Here is a 15,699-nt window from a genome sequence, read left to right on the forward strand (position 1 = left end):
GATTTGCATAAAATAATATAAAGGCAATGGCCTTCAAAAGTTTTGTTTGACGTGCTCTAAAGGCCTGCAATAATGGTATGCGGTGCATAAATTATTATTATTTCAAAAAATTAGATAACTATCAAATCAAAATATTTGGAATTATTATATGTCCAATGTTTCTTAAATCTTAGGTAAATAGTCATAACGATGACGTAACCAAGAACGAAGTCAGGATTTCACTTTAGGGGGGGCTAATTTGTAAAAAAAAAATTCAGGATGGTTAATTTATAAATTTTAAGGGTAAAAAATTGTAAAAATAAAATAAAAAGTGGGTAAAAAGTGCAAAAAAAAAAATTGAAAGGGGATATAGCCCCTCCTCATATACATCTGGCTTCGTGCCTGAACGTAGCTATTTATTTCAGATTTACGAAACGTTAGCTATACAACAATGCGAAATGTGAGTAGGTATGGAAATAATAATTCTCCTATATATAGAGATGCATGAACGAGAAGAAAAACGTACAAACAAGAAAGTAAACATTTTAGAAAAAGGAAAAAGAAAATGAAGATGATGATGATGATAATAAGAGCTGCGGTTATAGTGGCAATGGTAATGGGATCGGCGAGTTGTGAGCGCGGCTACAAGTTCACTACTCCGACTCCGAACCGGTGCAGGATCCTGAATGAGTACTGCACCTTGACGCAGCTCAAGATATGCTGCGAAGGGCTGTATTGCTCTGGCTCTGGAATTGGTGGCACGTGTCAGCGCCAAACGGACTGTTACCCACCAGGCCATGGCTGCAACCTCTTGACTCCTGCATGTTGCTACCCCGCTATGTGCTCTTCTAACGACGGTTACGGAAGGTGTACGCTACCAAACCACATTGCTCAACAAATGTTACCTATGTAATCCCATCCTCTTATGTTATCGTAATCATAATATATGTGGGAGGGGATGGGACCCACTTCCTGTGTTTGTCTTTTTCGTGTGTGAAGAGAGTTCATTCAAAGTATCATATGGTCAGAGAGTTAGGGTACCTTTGGAACATCACCTTTTGTATCACCAACTCTATATGCTTTATGACCTAAATAAGATATGATCATGTTCTCTTATTTTGTATTGTTATCTACTCTTGCATTTTCATCTTGTACTGGTAAACTATATCATCCTGTTCTTTGGGATCTATTAGTATGATAACGTTGTTTATCATATTGCTTTTCTTCTTCTTCTTCATCCTAACACCACTACATCAACTATTTGTAATAATTGGATTTTGATTATTACTGGACATTTTTTTTGGAATTTGGAATTTTGATTCTTATACTTTCTATTCAATTATTTCTCCCTAAAACTCGAACTAACATATTGTGTTTAGAGATTTGTACGTAGATGTATGAATTATACAGATCTTAATTCCGAATTTAATATGAATAGAATAGAAGCAAAGAGCATCTTAATGTAAAACATACATAATATATAATATTTAATTAATCTTTCCCTTATTTATCTATATATGTATACATTTGTTTTTGTTTCTGACGAGGGTAATACTGACCAACAACAGATGGTTTCAATTTTTAGTGACTTTAATTTTATAACTATTTAAAGAATAGTTTGCTAAAATATGGTTATGTAATTAGTGGACCGTAACTTATAATTAAATATTTATGATTCAATCGTTAGTGTTCATATTTTTTAATAAATAATGTTGTGATTTAATAGAACTTTTTTTTATTGTTATTAAGACTGCTCCTATTACACGTCTAAATAATTGAAAAAAGATATTAGCATGATCATGGGCACCGCCAGAATTTGAATTTCAAGTGGGCGTATCTGCTAAAAATATAAATGTCCTTCTTTGCTGATATATCAATGCCTTCTACGGGATAGATCCAGTGAAAGATTTTCAGGGGAACAAGACTTTGATAACATTGTTCTTGTTGTGATCAGAAAAGAGATGACTGGTTGGGTAGATCAGAACTTGACCTCTACAGATATGACCACCAAATTTTCTCTGGTCTATAGCATTGCCATAAAAATTGGCTCACAACTATTCATATAGGGCAGTGAGCAGATTTATGGGTCGAATTTTGTATGCCATTGGTCAAAAGAGAAAAGATATTGGGAAAATCAATTTTTATCAGATTGCATCTCATTGGCCAAAGCAATTTTGTTAAAGTTGTTCGAGCGAAATTGCAAAAAGATGTTCAATACTAGGGTTACTTGTGCTGCATTGTCCTCCCGCGCAAATATAACTGGACACTTCCCAGTTTTCAGTTAAGAATATATCGGATATTTTGTTTCCGATTCTGTGAGATTCGGGAGAGATTTTGTGGATTGATCTACTCTTTTGAGTCAAATTAGGTCATTCACTCTTTGTTAAGTAAATTCACGCTGCCTTAAACCTTAAGCTAGCTAGTCTCTCTGCCTTGAAGATCTTCATCAAAAACTAGTTATTGGTGCTCACAAATATATGATCACTGCCTTGATCTGAATTTATAAGTGTGTGTTTGCATTGACGTGCTTGATAATTTTCGGGAGAAGATTTGGTGAAACATAGAGACGGAGTCTCGAATCTGAGGGGAGCTCAAATTTTCATCCGTTGTATAGAGTCAAAGACGGAGGTGTTTGTGAGGGAGTCATCAAACTTAATATTATTATTCGTTTGATTGATTGATATAGTGGATTGTTTTCACCCGGACGTCTCAATCCCCCCTGAGTAGGTTGTTTATAGCTGAATAGGGTTACCAATTCTCTTGTTTATCACCTTGATTAAAAATGCTAAAAAAATAATCAATTTAACAAGTATTTACACCCACTAGTTGAATTAGCATCTTAATTACGTTAAGTAATTTCATACACCAATAACCCTAGTTTGTACAATCTTAAGAGTGTATAAGCGCAATTTTTCTTTAGTTCATTCCGTGGAATCCTCATCACGCAGGAGGAAGAAAAAGATAGTGTTACCCAATCCAAATGCTTGGGGGTATCTCAAAACGTTTTACATTATCCCATTTCAAATGCGTGATTAAACGAAATATAATTAATAAAAATATAAAGGAAATGACATATTTATCTTTCACCACAATATTTTAAAAAGCTTAAGAACCGGCATTATTATGAAATAATTAAAGTGATTTAACTACATTGTTCGCTATAAAATTTAAGCATAGCAGCGTTACCGTCATAAATAAACCTAGTGTTTTGCTGATGCACAGCCCCCAGGATGGACTTGGAAGACCCCGCAATCACAGCGACACAAAAATATTTATCTTCCACGGCAAACCCCGTCAACTTACCATCAATAACATAATTAGCCCGTTCGAAATGGTACGTCATCGGCACAAACATGTTGAACCCATTAGGGATCTCGTAGCACATCTCAAGCTGGTTGGTGAGCCTAACCTTCTTCAGGCCAAGCGCTGCATAGCGTCTCTCAAAGGCATCACGTAATTTCGCGTAAGGGTTCGCACCAGCCTGGGAAAGGACGGTGAAAGCCGCCCCCGAGTCGATCATGAAGCCTCCATCGGTCTGTCCCGAGAACCAGAACGTCCACGGCGGAAGCCCTAGCCTTTCCGACCCCACGGTGATGTCAACCAGGTTGAGGTAAAAGTAGTTGTTCTTAGGGAAGAATAAGTTGTCTCCCGGGTTGTGCCGGGGCACGAACGGGGTAGCCAACGCGTTGCCCGGCGGGGTCGGGACGGAGTCCCCGAATGTTAGGGTGGTCGATTCCGTGACCGGGAGATGGAAGGGAACGAGGCAGTATGAGAAGCGGATGAAATTAATCGTGGAGATCTGGGACGCCAACGAGTGCGCGGCCCAACTCAAGCCCATGATTCCGCCTATCATGCTGTTCGCGAACTTGAAGCCCGTAGAGCTCCTCGAGCACCCAAAGATAATGCCAGGCGTGCTTTCGAGTTGCTTGGTTCGACCGTGATGCCATATGGTCTCAATCGAGGCCACGCCCGCCGTGCGTTCCCCGCTGAGGTATGCAACGGTGTACACACATTGGTTGTTGACGCATTGGAATGGGGCTCCGGCAGCTTGTACAAGTTAAAAAAAAAAAAAAAAAAAGAAGAGTAATTAATGTGATGAGCAAAAAAACGACAACTTGGTTAACATCAAACTATGTTTTATTTTTGGGCAGGCAATTGAAGACCTTGTATACGCTGACGGAGTCTGGTAGAGACCGTGTGTGTGTGTGTGTGTGTGTGTGTGTGTGTGTGTGTGTGTGTATTGTTTTTATTTGTTTTATAGCATAGAAATGTATGGTCTTTTGTATTTCCACTTGAGAAAGAAATTTTTACGCCCTGAATTTTTTAAAAATTATATTTTTATAAAATACGCCCCCCTTTTATAGTTCAAATTCTCGCTCTGACATTGTTTTTAACTAATCAATGTGATCTATTTTACTAATTCTCCCATTCCAATGAGCTGATCTCTCTTAATTTTGGGAAGAATTGAAAAAAAAAAAAATGGTTGGGATAAAATAGAAATTTAAGATTAAAACCTTAAGAGGTAAATATATGACAGTAGGGAAAAAGAGGGAAACTCGGTAATTTGGTAAATCAATTTCCTTACATCTTTCTGTAATTCACCAAATCATGGAACGAATGCTCTTTCTAGTAATTCCCTTCCTGTGTCTATCATAGTTTGACTAATTTATTGCTGGGGAAAAAAAAAAAGCTTATGTGCGCTCGTTTAACCAAAGTGACATAAGAAATAACCGTGTGTGAGAGAGAGAAGAAGGGTGTGAAGTAAAACGTGAATATTAGTATAGCATATAGTTAAATAAAGATATAACTAGGGTTAGGATTAGTATTGTTACCGGAACAAAAAGGGTGATCACAAGGAAGCTTCCTATAAGTTGATGAAGTGCTCGAATCATAGAGAGGGACGGATTGTGGGTAACACAGAGTACAAGGCTGGCATTGAGTCCAAAATAGTGATCCGCCGGTGTCCATACCTAGGTACACCAATTTCGGCGGATTCCCGAGCCCGATTTCGACAATGTAAAGGAATCTTCGACGTAATAAGTACATAATTGCGTCGTTTTGGGGTTTAACGACACTGTTATTAATAGAATTTGAGATCTCCAGGTACTCTAACCTTTCTTGAGTATATTCAACCAGTTTTTCTAGACTTTGCAATTCGGTCAGATTTCCGGGGTATAAAGGTGATTCAGGGGAGTCTCTCATTATCATTTTTAGTGAAAATCGGGTAGGGTCAGAATATGTGGGATGGAATGATTGGAAGAATAACGTGAATACTAGTATAGCATAATTGGCTAGGAAAGAATGAAACATTTTTAACATTTTTTGTTGGAATAAAAATGTGCTAGCTAGCTTCGCTAGTGAAGATTTATAGAGTTTTTGGAATGCTTTTTTTATGCGGTAATATTGTAATTGCGTTCGTTGGATGTTAAAGGAGAAAAAAAAAATTCTGATTTTTTTTTTTTTAAAATAACCGCATAAGATATTAATTATATAATTGCCCAATCGATAATCTAGGGATTTGAAAATAATTTACTGCGCTGCATAAGGTATTGAATATGATTTGCAAATGTGTATTCTTATTGATGTTTCCGTGTTTGGCTTGACGTTGAAAAGCTACATCACAACTACGGTCACTAATGGAATAAGTAAAAGTTATTGAAAATTAAAATACATTTTTAGTCATGCGATAACCACGCTCCTGTGAATTTAAGTTAATTTATATTGTAACTACTATATTTGCAACTCAGAGACGTTACATATATATAGGATACTAAACTCCGTGCATTAAATAGGTAACTCCAGAAAAGAAAGAAAAAAAACATGAATAATCTTTATTCGTAAAAAATATGAAAACGAGGCTAATCTATTGGGAAATTTCAAACAATTCAAACAATATATTTAAAAAAAACGTTGGATAAAATCTTTTTTTATTTGTTTCGGACATTTCCAAATAAATTTTATAAGAAGATCTCTATTTCGGTCATATACGTAATTTGAAGCAGATGTATACAATTAAAATATACGATTTCATTCTGTTATAAGAATAAAACAATTAAAATATGCGATTTATTGCCTGATCCCACTGCATTGGGCGAATTCTTTTAAAAATAGCTTTTTCATCTATATGTATTCATTTTCCGTTTTCGCAAACTTTTCCCTTTTCTGAGAGAAGTCCCAGAAAACAGGATTTTACAGCTTGATAGAAATTATGTAGACGTTATGAATATATCTGACTTGTCATTTTATTACATTTATTTCTCTTTTACCTTTCACTGTTGTTTTACTTACGTGTACTTGCTTCTGTGGCAAGAGTATATTTACTCTAATGCGTCGCCTTTATTAATAAGGGTCCATTAGATATAAAGCTATATTTATATTTACGTATTGTCATTTAGCCAGAGAACGGAAAAAGTGTGGTTGCTTGTAAGTTTTGTAATTTTTTTTTTATTGAATTTTATTAATGATATTAATCTCTAAACAGCACGTGGGTATGACAATGTTTGGTCCGAAATGTAGTAAAATTGCTTCTCTCAATTTTTTTTTATTTTCGTAAATGGTCTATACAAAATATGAAGTCACGAAGTCTATATATTATTTGTGGTAATATATTATCTAGAATCTGCATGTATTTATAACCCGAATCGTTTCACATATTATTCTAAGTGTATAGGTACTTAGCCACGTTAAGAAAACAAATAATTCTCAAAATGTTTTACATCATCCCATTTTAACACGGAATTATTATGAAATATTCAAAATTGTTTAACTACATTGTTGGCTATAAAATTTAAGCATATCAGCATTACCATCATAAATAAACCTAGTGTTTTGCTGATGCGTACTATTTAGCTTCCGTGACAAACCCCATCAACCTACCATCAATAACATAATCAGCCCCTTCGAAATGGTAAGTCATCGGCACAAACTTGTCGAACCCATCGGGGATCTCGAAATGGTAAGCTGTTTGACCCTAAACTTCCTCAGGCCGCCAATCGCTGCATAGCGTCTCTCAAAGGCATCGAGTACTCTCGCGTAAGGGTTCTCACCGGCCCGGGAGAGGACGGTGTAGCCCGCGCCCGAGTCGATGCAAAAAGCCTCCATCGGCTTGCCCCGAGAAACTGAACGTCCCCGGCGGAAGCCCTAGCCTTTTCCGACCCCACGCTGATGTCGGTTAGGTTTTAGGTAAATATAGTTGTTCGTAGGGAAGAGTAAGTTGTCCGGCGGGGTCGGGACAGAGTCCCCGAACGTTAGGGTGGTCGAGGCCGTGAGTGGGAGGTGGAAGGGAACGAGGCAGTATGAGAAGCGGATGAAATTCTTGGCGATCATTCAACGCATTCCTTCGATGTATCTTATATTCTTGCCAGCGGAACAGAGGCGGCTCAATGAATTTGGGGGCCTTGGGCGATAGGTAAAAATGGGCCTTTTAATAATTTTGATTCCTATTTCTATTTTATTTGAAATTTTTGTGATTTTCAAAGCTTTCTAACTATATTGTATTTTAAAATTTATATCCCAATATATATTTCCTAGTCGAGATATTTAAGGCTAATTAGTTTATTATTGCTAAGAATTGAAAAAATGAATCACACTAATGATGACTTATAAAATAAAATAACAAAACAAATTAAAAAAAAATGAAGAAAGGTAACACATGAAAATAGTTTGTTCATGATGCGTATGTACTAACTTTTTTTTCTATGAATTATGTTGACGGTTTTTTTTTTTTTTTTTTTTTATAATTATAATCAGTTTTTTGTGGACTTTCTATAAATCAATTGAATTAAGTGAGTATAAGTGTATAACCGTATAAATAAGGAAGCAAAATACAGTTTCAACAGTCAATAATCAAAAATAAATAAAAAAAGACATTCTTTTGGGTTTTCAGATGTTATAATGACGTTATAATAGCATGTTTAATGCTATTTTGTGTCTTGAAATTTGGGTTGGACTTTATTGGCCAAGACTACACAAACCAAAAAAATGTTACGGGCTTTATTAGTTGGAAACATCACAGCCCATTTAATTTAGCAACATAAAAAAAAAAAAAAAAATCACTGAGATTGGGGCCTTTTTCTGGAGGGGGCCTTGGGCCTATGCCCCACTCGCAACCCCCCCCCCCCCCCCCCCCCCCCTTCGGCCGGGCCTGCAGCGGAATGGGGAGTGGAGGTGACTGATGGACCCAATTTCAACGGATTAAGTGTTGTTCTTCGTTTTTGTTGTTTTTATTTGTTTTTATATTCCTTTTCGTTTTGTTTATTTTGTTGTCTTTTAATTTAGGAAAAAATAGATGTACTTTTTTATGAGTCCATTAAATATATAGCCTTATTATATATTTGATTTGTTATTTAGCCAATCTTTAGTAAGTTTTTGATAAATAATCATAAGTCATTATCTACACGTTCAAAAAGCTTAACTACAACAACAAAAAATATTAAAAATGTGTAAATACGTGTAAATATGTCAAGTTTGTAGCTATTTACCTAATTTTAATTTTTTCTGAAGGTTGACTAAACAGTAATTTCGAAAGTGTGAGTGGGTTAGTTTCCTTTTTTTTTTTTTTTTTTTTTTTGTATTAGGGATTTTGTTGATGCACTATATAAGCACAACTTGTATGTCTCATTATCAGATTAGAGAGAATGAAAAAAATTGAAACTTGAGAGTTTTTCCCAAATTTGATTGTTTTTCTGAGGACCGAGTTAATGCCCAAGATCTAATATTCATGAGAGAATCAATAGGTGGAAGAAAGTTCTTCGATTGGGTATTCGTGCATCGCATCGACAATCGTAGTCCAGTTTCGTCTCACTTTAAATTTCGCTGCATGAAAATGGAAAAAAAAAAAAGCTAGAAATATAAAAAAAAAAAATGGTCCATTAGGAAAATAGTCAACTTAAACGTTTGATATTTCTCAATAGTCAACGTTTGGTAAATAGTCATTTTCGTGTATTTACAGACGTAAATATTAGATAAATAGTCACCTCCATATATTAGGTCACATCATTATTTATGGTTATTTGCCTAAAATTTACCAATCGTTGGCTATTTAGCAATGTCAAAAGTTTAACTTGGCTATTTTCCTAATTTTCTGAAAGAAAAATCCAACAAAGAACGGAAAAAGTGTGGCTGCTTGTAAGTTTTATAATTTTTTGTTTATTGAATTTTATTAATGAAATTACTCTCTAAACAGCACGTATGAGAATGTTTGGTCCGAACTGTAGTAAAATTGTTCCTCTCTCAAATTTTTTTATTTTCGTAAATGGTATATACAAAAGGAAAAATGTTATGAAATAGCCAATTTAAACTATAACTTTTGCAAAATAGCCATAATTTCATTAGGTATAGCAAAATAGCCAATTGAGAGTACTACGACTTTTAATCCTGCCTCGATTAATTTTAATCCAGCCTTCATAAAGCTTACATTCTGTCTTTATAGTTCGTGGGATTAAATTTAATCCAACTTAGATTAATCTCACTTCGACTAGTTTGCTTATAGTTGACAAACTATGACTATTTTACAAAAATTTAAGTTCTATTTGGCTATATAGCCGCTTGACCCTATACAAAATACGAAGTCACGAAGTCTATATATTATTTGTGGAAATATATTATCTCAAATCTCCATGTATTAACCCGAATAGTTTCACATATTATTCTAAGTGTAGGTACTTTGCCATGTTAAGAAAACCAATAATTCTCAAAATGTTTTACATCATCCCATGTATAAAAAAAAAGAAAAAGAAAAAAAAAGAGAGATAACATAAACCAATTGCTGTATGTATCTTTCACCGCAATATTTTAACAAGCTCAAGAAACGGAATTATTATGAAATATTTAAAATTGTTTAACTACATTGTTCGCTATAAAATTTAAGCATAGCAGCGTTACCATCATAAATAAACCTAGTGTTTTGCTGATGCACAGCGCCCAGGATGGACATGGAGGACCCCGGAATCACAGCAACACAAAAATATTTAGCTTCCGTGACAAACCCCGTCAACCTACCATCAACAACATAATCCGCCCCTTCGAAATGGTAAGTCATCGGCACAAACATGTCGAACCCATCAGGGATCTCATAGCACATCTCAAGCTGGCCGCTGAGCTTAACCTTCCTCAGGCCGATCGCTACGTAGCGTCTCTCAAAGGCATCAATTACTCTTCCGTAAGGGTTCTCACCGGCCCGGGAGAGGACCGTAAAGCCCGCGCCCGAGTCGATGAAAAAGCCTCCATCGGCTAGCCCCGAGAAACCGAACGTCCCCGGCGGAAGCCCTAGCCTTTCCGACCCCACGCTGATGTCAATTAGGTTTAGGTAAAAGTACACGTCCGTTGGGAAGAAGTAGTTGTCTCCCGGTTTGTGCCGGGACACGAACGGCGTGGCCAACGCGTTGCCCGGCGGGGTCGGGACAGTGTCCCCGAACGTTAGGGTGGTCGAGGTCGTGAGTGGGAGGTGGAAGGGAACGAGGCAGTAGGAGAAGCGGATGACTGTCCTCGCGATCTGGGACGCCAACGACTGTGGGGCCCAGCTCAAGCCCATGATGCCGCCTACCATGGTGTTGGCGAACTTGAAGCCCGTGGAGCTCTTCGAGCAGCCAAAGACAAAGTCGGGGAGGCTTCCGACTTTGTCGTTTGGGAGGCGATACCATATGGTGTCCATCGAGCCAACACCCTCCGTGCCCTCCCCGCTGAGGTATCCAGTCTTGTACACACATTCGTTGTTGATGCATCTGAATGGCGCTCCAGGAATTTCTACATTTTTGAAAAAAAAATTAATGGTAAATGTGATGCTCAGAAGAAAAAAAAAAATTGAGAAATTGCCTTAACTACCACATTTAATAAGTTTTTTTCTAATTTTTTTACCAAAAATTTAATTTGGCCGAAAATACTACTAAGCAACTTGTATACATACAATTTTACCCTCAATAATTGACGTCAACAATTTATATCAATTGTTGACTTAGATATCCACAATATATGTCGATTGTTGACATCTATATCAACAAACAGAGAACCCAAACTCACAAATGTCAATAATATATGTTAATTGTTGATATCATGCTGAGGGTAAAACTATATTTTTATAAGTAGTTTACTAGTAATTTTGGTCAAATTAATAACGTTATGGTGGGAAATTGAAAAAAAAAAAAAAAAAACTTCTGTATTTGAGGCAATTTCTCAAAAAAATTAGGGTTACATTAACTATATTTTATCTTCCGAAAGCCACTTGAAGACTTGTATACAATGGCAGAGCCATGTAGGAGTATTGCTTCTACAAACCTTTTAAAGAAATGATTAATTAATGTTATCCATTTTTTTATTTTCTATTTCAGTTTCATGTACAACGTGAATACTAGTATAGAATAGGGAGAAGAAAAAAAAGATAACCAGGGTTAGTATTGTTACCGGAACAAAAAGAGTGATCACAAGGAAGCTTCCTATAAGTTGATGAAGCACTCGAATTATAGATAGGGACGGATTGTGGGTAACACCGAGTACAAGGCTGGCACTGAGTCCATACTAGTGATCCGCCGGTGTCCATACCTAGGTACACCACCTTCCCCGGATTCCCGATCGCAAATTTGACAAGGAAAAGGAACTGTTGACGTAATAAGTTCATCATTGCGTCATTTTGAGGTTCGACGACACTGTTATTAAAAGAACTTGAGATCGCCAAGTACTCTAACCTTGCTTGAGTATATTCAACTAGTCTCTCTAGACCTTGCAATTCGGTCATATTTCCGGGGTATAGAGGCGATTCAGGAGAGTCTCTCATGATCATTTTTAGTGAAAATCCGGTAGGGTCAGAATATGAGGAATCGAATGATTGAAAGATTACCATGAATAATAGTATAACATAATTGGCTAGGAAAAATTGACGCATTTTTTCCAATATTTGATGTTGGAAGATTTTGTAAAATGTTCTAGCTTTGCTAGTGAACATTTATAGAGTTCTTTGTATTCTCATTTTTATGTGGTACTAATGTAAATCCGTTCGTTGGGTGTTAAAAGGAAAAAAAATAAAAAGGTTTCATTTTTTTATTCTTCCAAATAATCAGACATTAATTATATCATTTCCCAATCGATATTCTAGGGATTAGTTATAGTGCTGTATAAGGTATCTAAACAATCGAAAGGAATAGGATTTTAAAATTTACGTCTACGTATTTATTGGTGTTTGGTTTGACTCTTAAAAGCTGGACTTTGTATATCACAATTACGGATACTTACTTACTCTGCCCACTTCTCGAATAAAATCGCTATTTATACTATTAACACAACAAATCATAGTATAAGACATGAAAATGTTTGCAATGATAGAGTCATTGCTATATATATCATCACTGAAACCATATCAGCGAAAACGAGATTACACCAGAACTGCAAAGCGAAGAGGGAAAATGCTGATTGTATGTAGTACATATACATCACTAAATATATTGACTTCGAAGGCATTACTGATCGTGGAGAAATAAAAACCAATGTCTTTGAATTTACAACAGCTCTTAAATATTGCATTAATGACCATAGCTGTGTATTGTATAAAGTCTACCTTTTAAAAGTTAACTAAAATAAAAGTAAAATCTACCGTTTTAAAAAACATTACCTTCAAATCATAGTCTTATCATTTAGTAAATACCTTAAACAGCGCCATAAATATTTCTAAATCCTTCGAATATTGATGGGAATAAGTATAATATAATTAATGTATTACGAAGTAACTTCATTAAGAAAAAATATTTCAAACCTTTTTATTTTCATTTGTAAATTTAAAAATCGCATATTTATTATTTCCACCACAAAACATGCTCTAAAAAAAGTCTAAAAAAATTCACTACCAATTAAGGCTACAAAAATGACAAATATTCTGCTAGATAAACTAGAAAAAAAATGTCTCAATTCCTAGCCAATGTTGGAAGGAAGTTTTGGGTAGGTAGAGAAAGTATTTAAATATTTTTGGTGTTTAGAGAAAATATTTGAAAGTTTGGAGGTTTAGGTATAAAGTAGAGAGATATAATTTCTTCGTAGAAAAGAGAACTTTTTATATTGCTTTATTGAAAAATATTGGATTATATCTCTATTTATACTAGTTTATGAAATTCTCTCTATTTATTCTCGCGATACAAAACGATCTCTACAACACACAAAGAAAGGTGATCTATCAATTAACGAATTTCTGCTAAAGATTCGTAATTGTGTAGATCTTCTCACTCTGGTTGGTCACAAAGTCGAGGAAAAAGAACACATTGATGCAATCTTGAATGGTTTGCCCTCATATTATGAGATGCTTGTAACTTCGATTAATCTGAGAGTAGAGCCATACACAGTCACAGATCTTGAAGCCTTGCTGCTGTCCCATGAAGTATTGATGGAGAAAAAGACTAATGAGTTTGATCAAAGCTCAAATCAGATCATGGCCAACTATGCAAGATCAAGCTTTCATCGTCCTTTCAACAACTACGGGCCTCAACAATTCTCACAGCAACATCAACGTCAAGGCTACTCCAACAATCATGTCACAAATTCCTTCAGTCGAGGGCATAGCAGTGGAAGAGGTCATCCACAAGCACGAGGATGCGGACGTGGAGTCATCAATGGCCGAGGTTCTTGGCACAGCAACAACAAGGTCTAGTGTCAACTCTGTGGAAAACTTGGACACATAGTCACTCAATGCTACTACAGATTTGATCAGACGTTCACAGGCCCAAGTCAACCCCAATCTGGGGCTCAAATCCATGGCAATGTGGCTCATCTCCAAGCCACACCAGATCAGACAATGGACATCAAGCTAAGGCCTCTACTCCATGACAGCCACAACAGACAACATCAACGATCCTACATGGTTTCAATCCTCTGACAACACAGAATGGTTTCCAGACTCAGGAGCAACAAATCACATCATGTCATAGAAGGGGAATCTAATGGCAGGGTCAGAATTCTATGGCACGGACCAGGTCCATATGGGAGATGGTAAGGGACTCTCTACAGCTCATATTGGCAATTCTACTTTTCAGTCTCAATTTTATCCTAATAGGTCTTTGTCCCTGAATAATCTGCTTCATGTGCCCAAAATAACCAAAAATCTGCTTAGCCTGTCAAAATTTGCTGGTGACAATAATCTTTTCTTTGAGTTCAGGCTATACACTTGTTATGTGAAAGATATAATCAATAACATTGTTCTGATGAGAGATCAACTCAAGGGAGGGTTATATGTCTTCATAAAAAGTCAAGTCTCAATCAACACACAAAGTCAGAGTCAAGTCAAGCCCAGCAACCACAAAGAGCCCCTCAAATCAGTAAAGTGTCAAAGTACTACACCAATTTCTATCCTAGTTGTAATGTAGCTTCAACTAAACCAGATTTTAGTATATGGCACAACAGACTTGGCCATGCCTCAGAGAAGGTCATCAAACTTGTACTAAGATCTTGTAATTCAAATGTCTGCAATAAAACTACAAATTTTGTATGTTCCTCTTGTTGTCTTGACAAACTGCACAAAGCCCATTTTCCAAATTCCACAACTATTTTCACTGAACCACTAGAACTCATCTATACAAATATTTGGGGCTCCTCTCTCACACTCTCAACAAATGGGTATAAATACTATATTCATTTTACAGATGCATACTCTTAATATACCTGGATATGTCTTCTAAGAGTCAAATCAGAAGCCCTACAGTCCTACAATCATCTCAAAACACAAGTAGAACTATAGCTAGGACACAAAATCAAGACCATTCAAAGTGATGGGGGGAGAATTCAAAGCCTTTACTAAAACACTCAGCTCCCTAGGAATCATTCACAGAATTTCTTGTCCTCATGTCCATGAGCAAAATAGATTGGCTGAAAGAAAACACATACATATAGTTGAAACAGGTCTTGCTCTATTAGCTAGTGCATCCATGCCCTTTAACTTCTGGGATGAGGCAATTAGAACTGCAATGTTCATAACAAACAGACTACCTTGTTCCACAAATCAGTTTCAAGTCCCTTTAACAGTCCTATTCAAAAGAAATCCTCAATACTTGAATCTCAAAACCTTTGGCTGTTTGTGCTATCCTGATATGAGACCCTATAACACCCACAAATTTGATTTCAAATCTAGACCATGTACTTTCATTGGTTACAGTCTAAGCCACAAAGGTTACAAGTGTCTAAGTAAGTGTGGAAGAGTTTACATAAGCAGAAATGTTATTTTTGATGAATCCCAATTTTCCTTTTCCAAACACAAACCAAAATCCACCCAATCACTTCACCTTGTCCAGTCTAGCCAAGCTCTCAAAGTCATCCAACCTAGCCTGAATCTGATTCAAAATACAAGAAAAAATGAGACTGAAACAAGTAACCAACGTGAAGCTAATCCCTCTCCTGAAGTTGTTGAAGTACAGGTTTCAAGCAGTCATTCCACCTCAAGCATCATCAGACAACAATAAACCTGATGCACAACCTTCAGCAGACAACAACTCAATACAGTCTGGGAGGACAGAGATCACACTACCCTTTGAAAATGTCAACATCAATGACAGTGATCAAGCCTTACCTTCCAGTCCAGCTCTACAAACAACAACAAACAGGCATGAGATGGTCACAAGATCAAAGAATATAGTATTCAAACCTAGAGCATTCATCAGCACAAGAGAGCCAGACACTGCAAAAGATGCTCTACAATAGTCAGAGTGGAATGCTGCTATTGTCCAAGAATATAAAGCACCGATGCCAAACTATACC

The 15,699-nt window shown here is 36.4% G+C and overlaps 2 protein-coding genes across 2 annotated transcripts; both read right to left on the minus strand.

Moving 5' to 3' along the window:
- Window positions 1-1,889: 1,889 nt before the first annotated feature.
- On the minus strand, window positions 1,890-5,187 carry LOC149398493 (aspartic proteinase CDR1-like). Its single transcript, XM_089614600.1, has 3 exons — window positions 4,950-5,187; window positions 3,283-4,026; window positions 1,890-2,002 (listed from the first exon to the last, which is right to left on the minus strand). Exons 1-3 carry the CDS (start codon window positions 5,185-5,187, stop codon window positions 1,890-1,892), a joined length of 1,095 nt encoding a protein of 364 aa, XP_089470726.1.
- Window positions 5,188-8,707: 3,520 nt separating this feature from the next.
- Window positions 8,708-11,752, minus strand: LOC149398494 (aspartic proteinase nepenthesin-2-like). The gene is made up of 3 exons (XM_089614601.1): window positions 11,515-11,752; window positions 9,862-10,722; window positions 8,708-8,793 (listed from the first exon to the last, which is right to left on the minus strand). The coding sequence occupies exons 1-3, from the start codon at window positions 11,750-11,752 to the stop codon at window positions 8,708-8,710; spliced, it is 1,185 nt and encodes a 394-aa protein (XP_089470727.1).
- Window positions 11,753-15,699: the final 3,947 nt, after the last annotated feature.

This window comes from Urtica dioica, chromosome 5 (genome assembly GCF_054948205.1).
Source record: "Urtica dioica subsp. dioica isolate 48M chromosome 5, U.dioica_male_clone48M_v1_H2, whole genome shotgun sequence".
Taxonomy (NCBI): domain Eukaryota; kingdom Viridiplantae; phylum Streptophyta; class Magnoliopsida; order Rosales; family Urticaceae; genus Urtica; species Urtica dioica.

What these genes read in the sequence shown, in the direction of transcription:
- LOC149398493 (XM_089614600.1), bottom strand. Translation starts at nt 5,187, where the DNA reads ATGATAATGAGAGACTCCCCTGAATCACCTTTATACCCCGGAAATCTG. An exon ending in GCCGAAATTGGTGTACCTAG is followed by an intron (nt 4,027 to 4,949) that starts GTATGGACACCG and finishes AACTTGTACAAG; the next exon opens with CTGCCGGAGCCCCATTCCAA. An exon ending in GGCTAATTATGTTATTGATG is followed by an intron (nt 2,003 to 3,282) that starts GTAAGTTGACGG and finishes GCAATGCTATAG; the next exon opens with ACCAGAGAAAATTTGGTGGT.
- LOC149398494 (XM_089614601.1), bottom strand. Translation starts at nt 11,752, where the DNA reads ATGATCATGAGAGACTCTCCTGAATCGCCTCTATACCCCGGAAATATG. An exon ending in GGGGAAGGTGGTGTACCTAG is followed by an intron (nt 10,723 to 11,514) that starts GTATGGACACCG and finishes TCAAAAATGTAG; the next exon opens with AAATTCCTGGAGCGCCATTC. An exon ending in CACTAGGTTTATTTATGATG is followed by an intron (nt 8,794 to 9,861) that starts GTAACGCTGCTA and finishes ATTTTCATGCAG; the next exon opens with CGAAATTTAAAGTGAGACGA.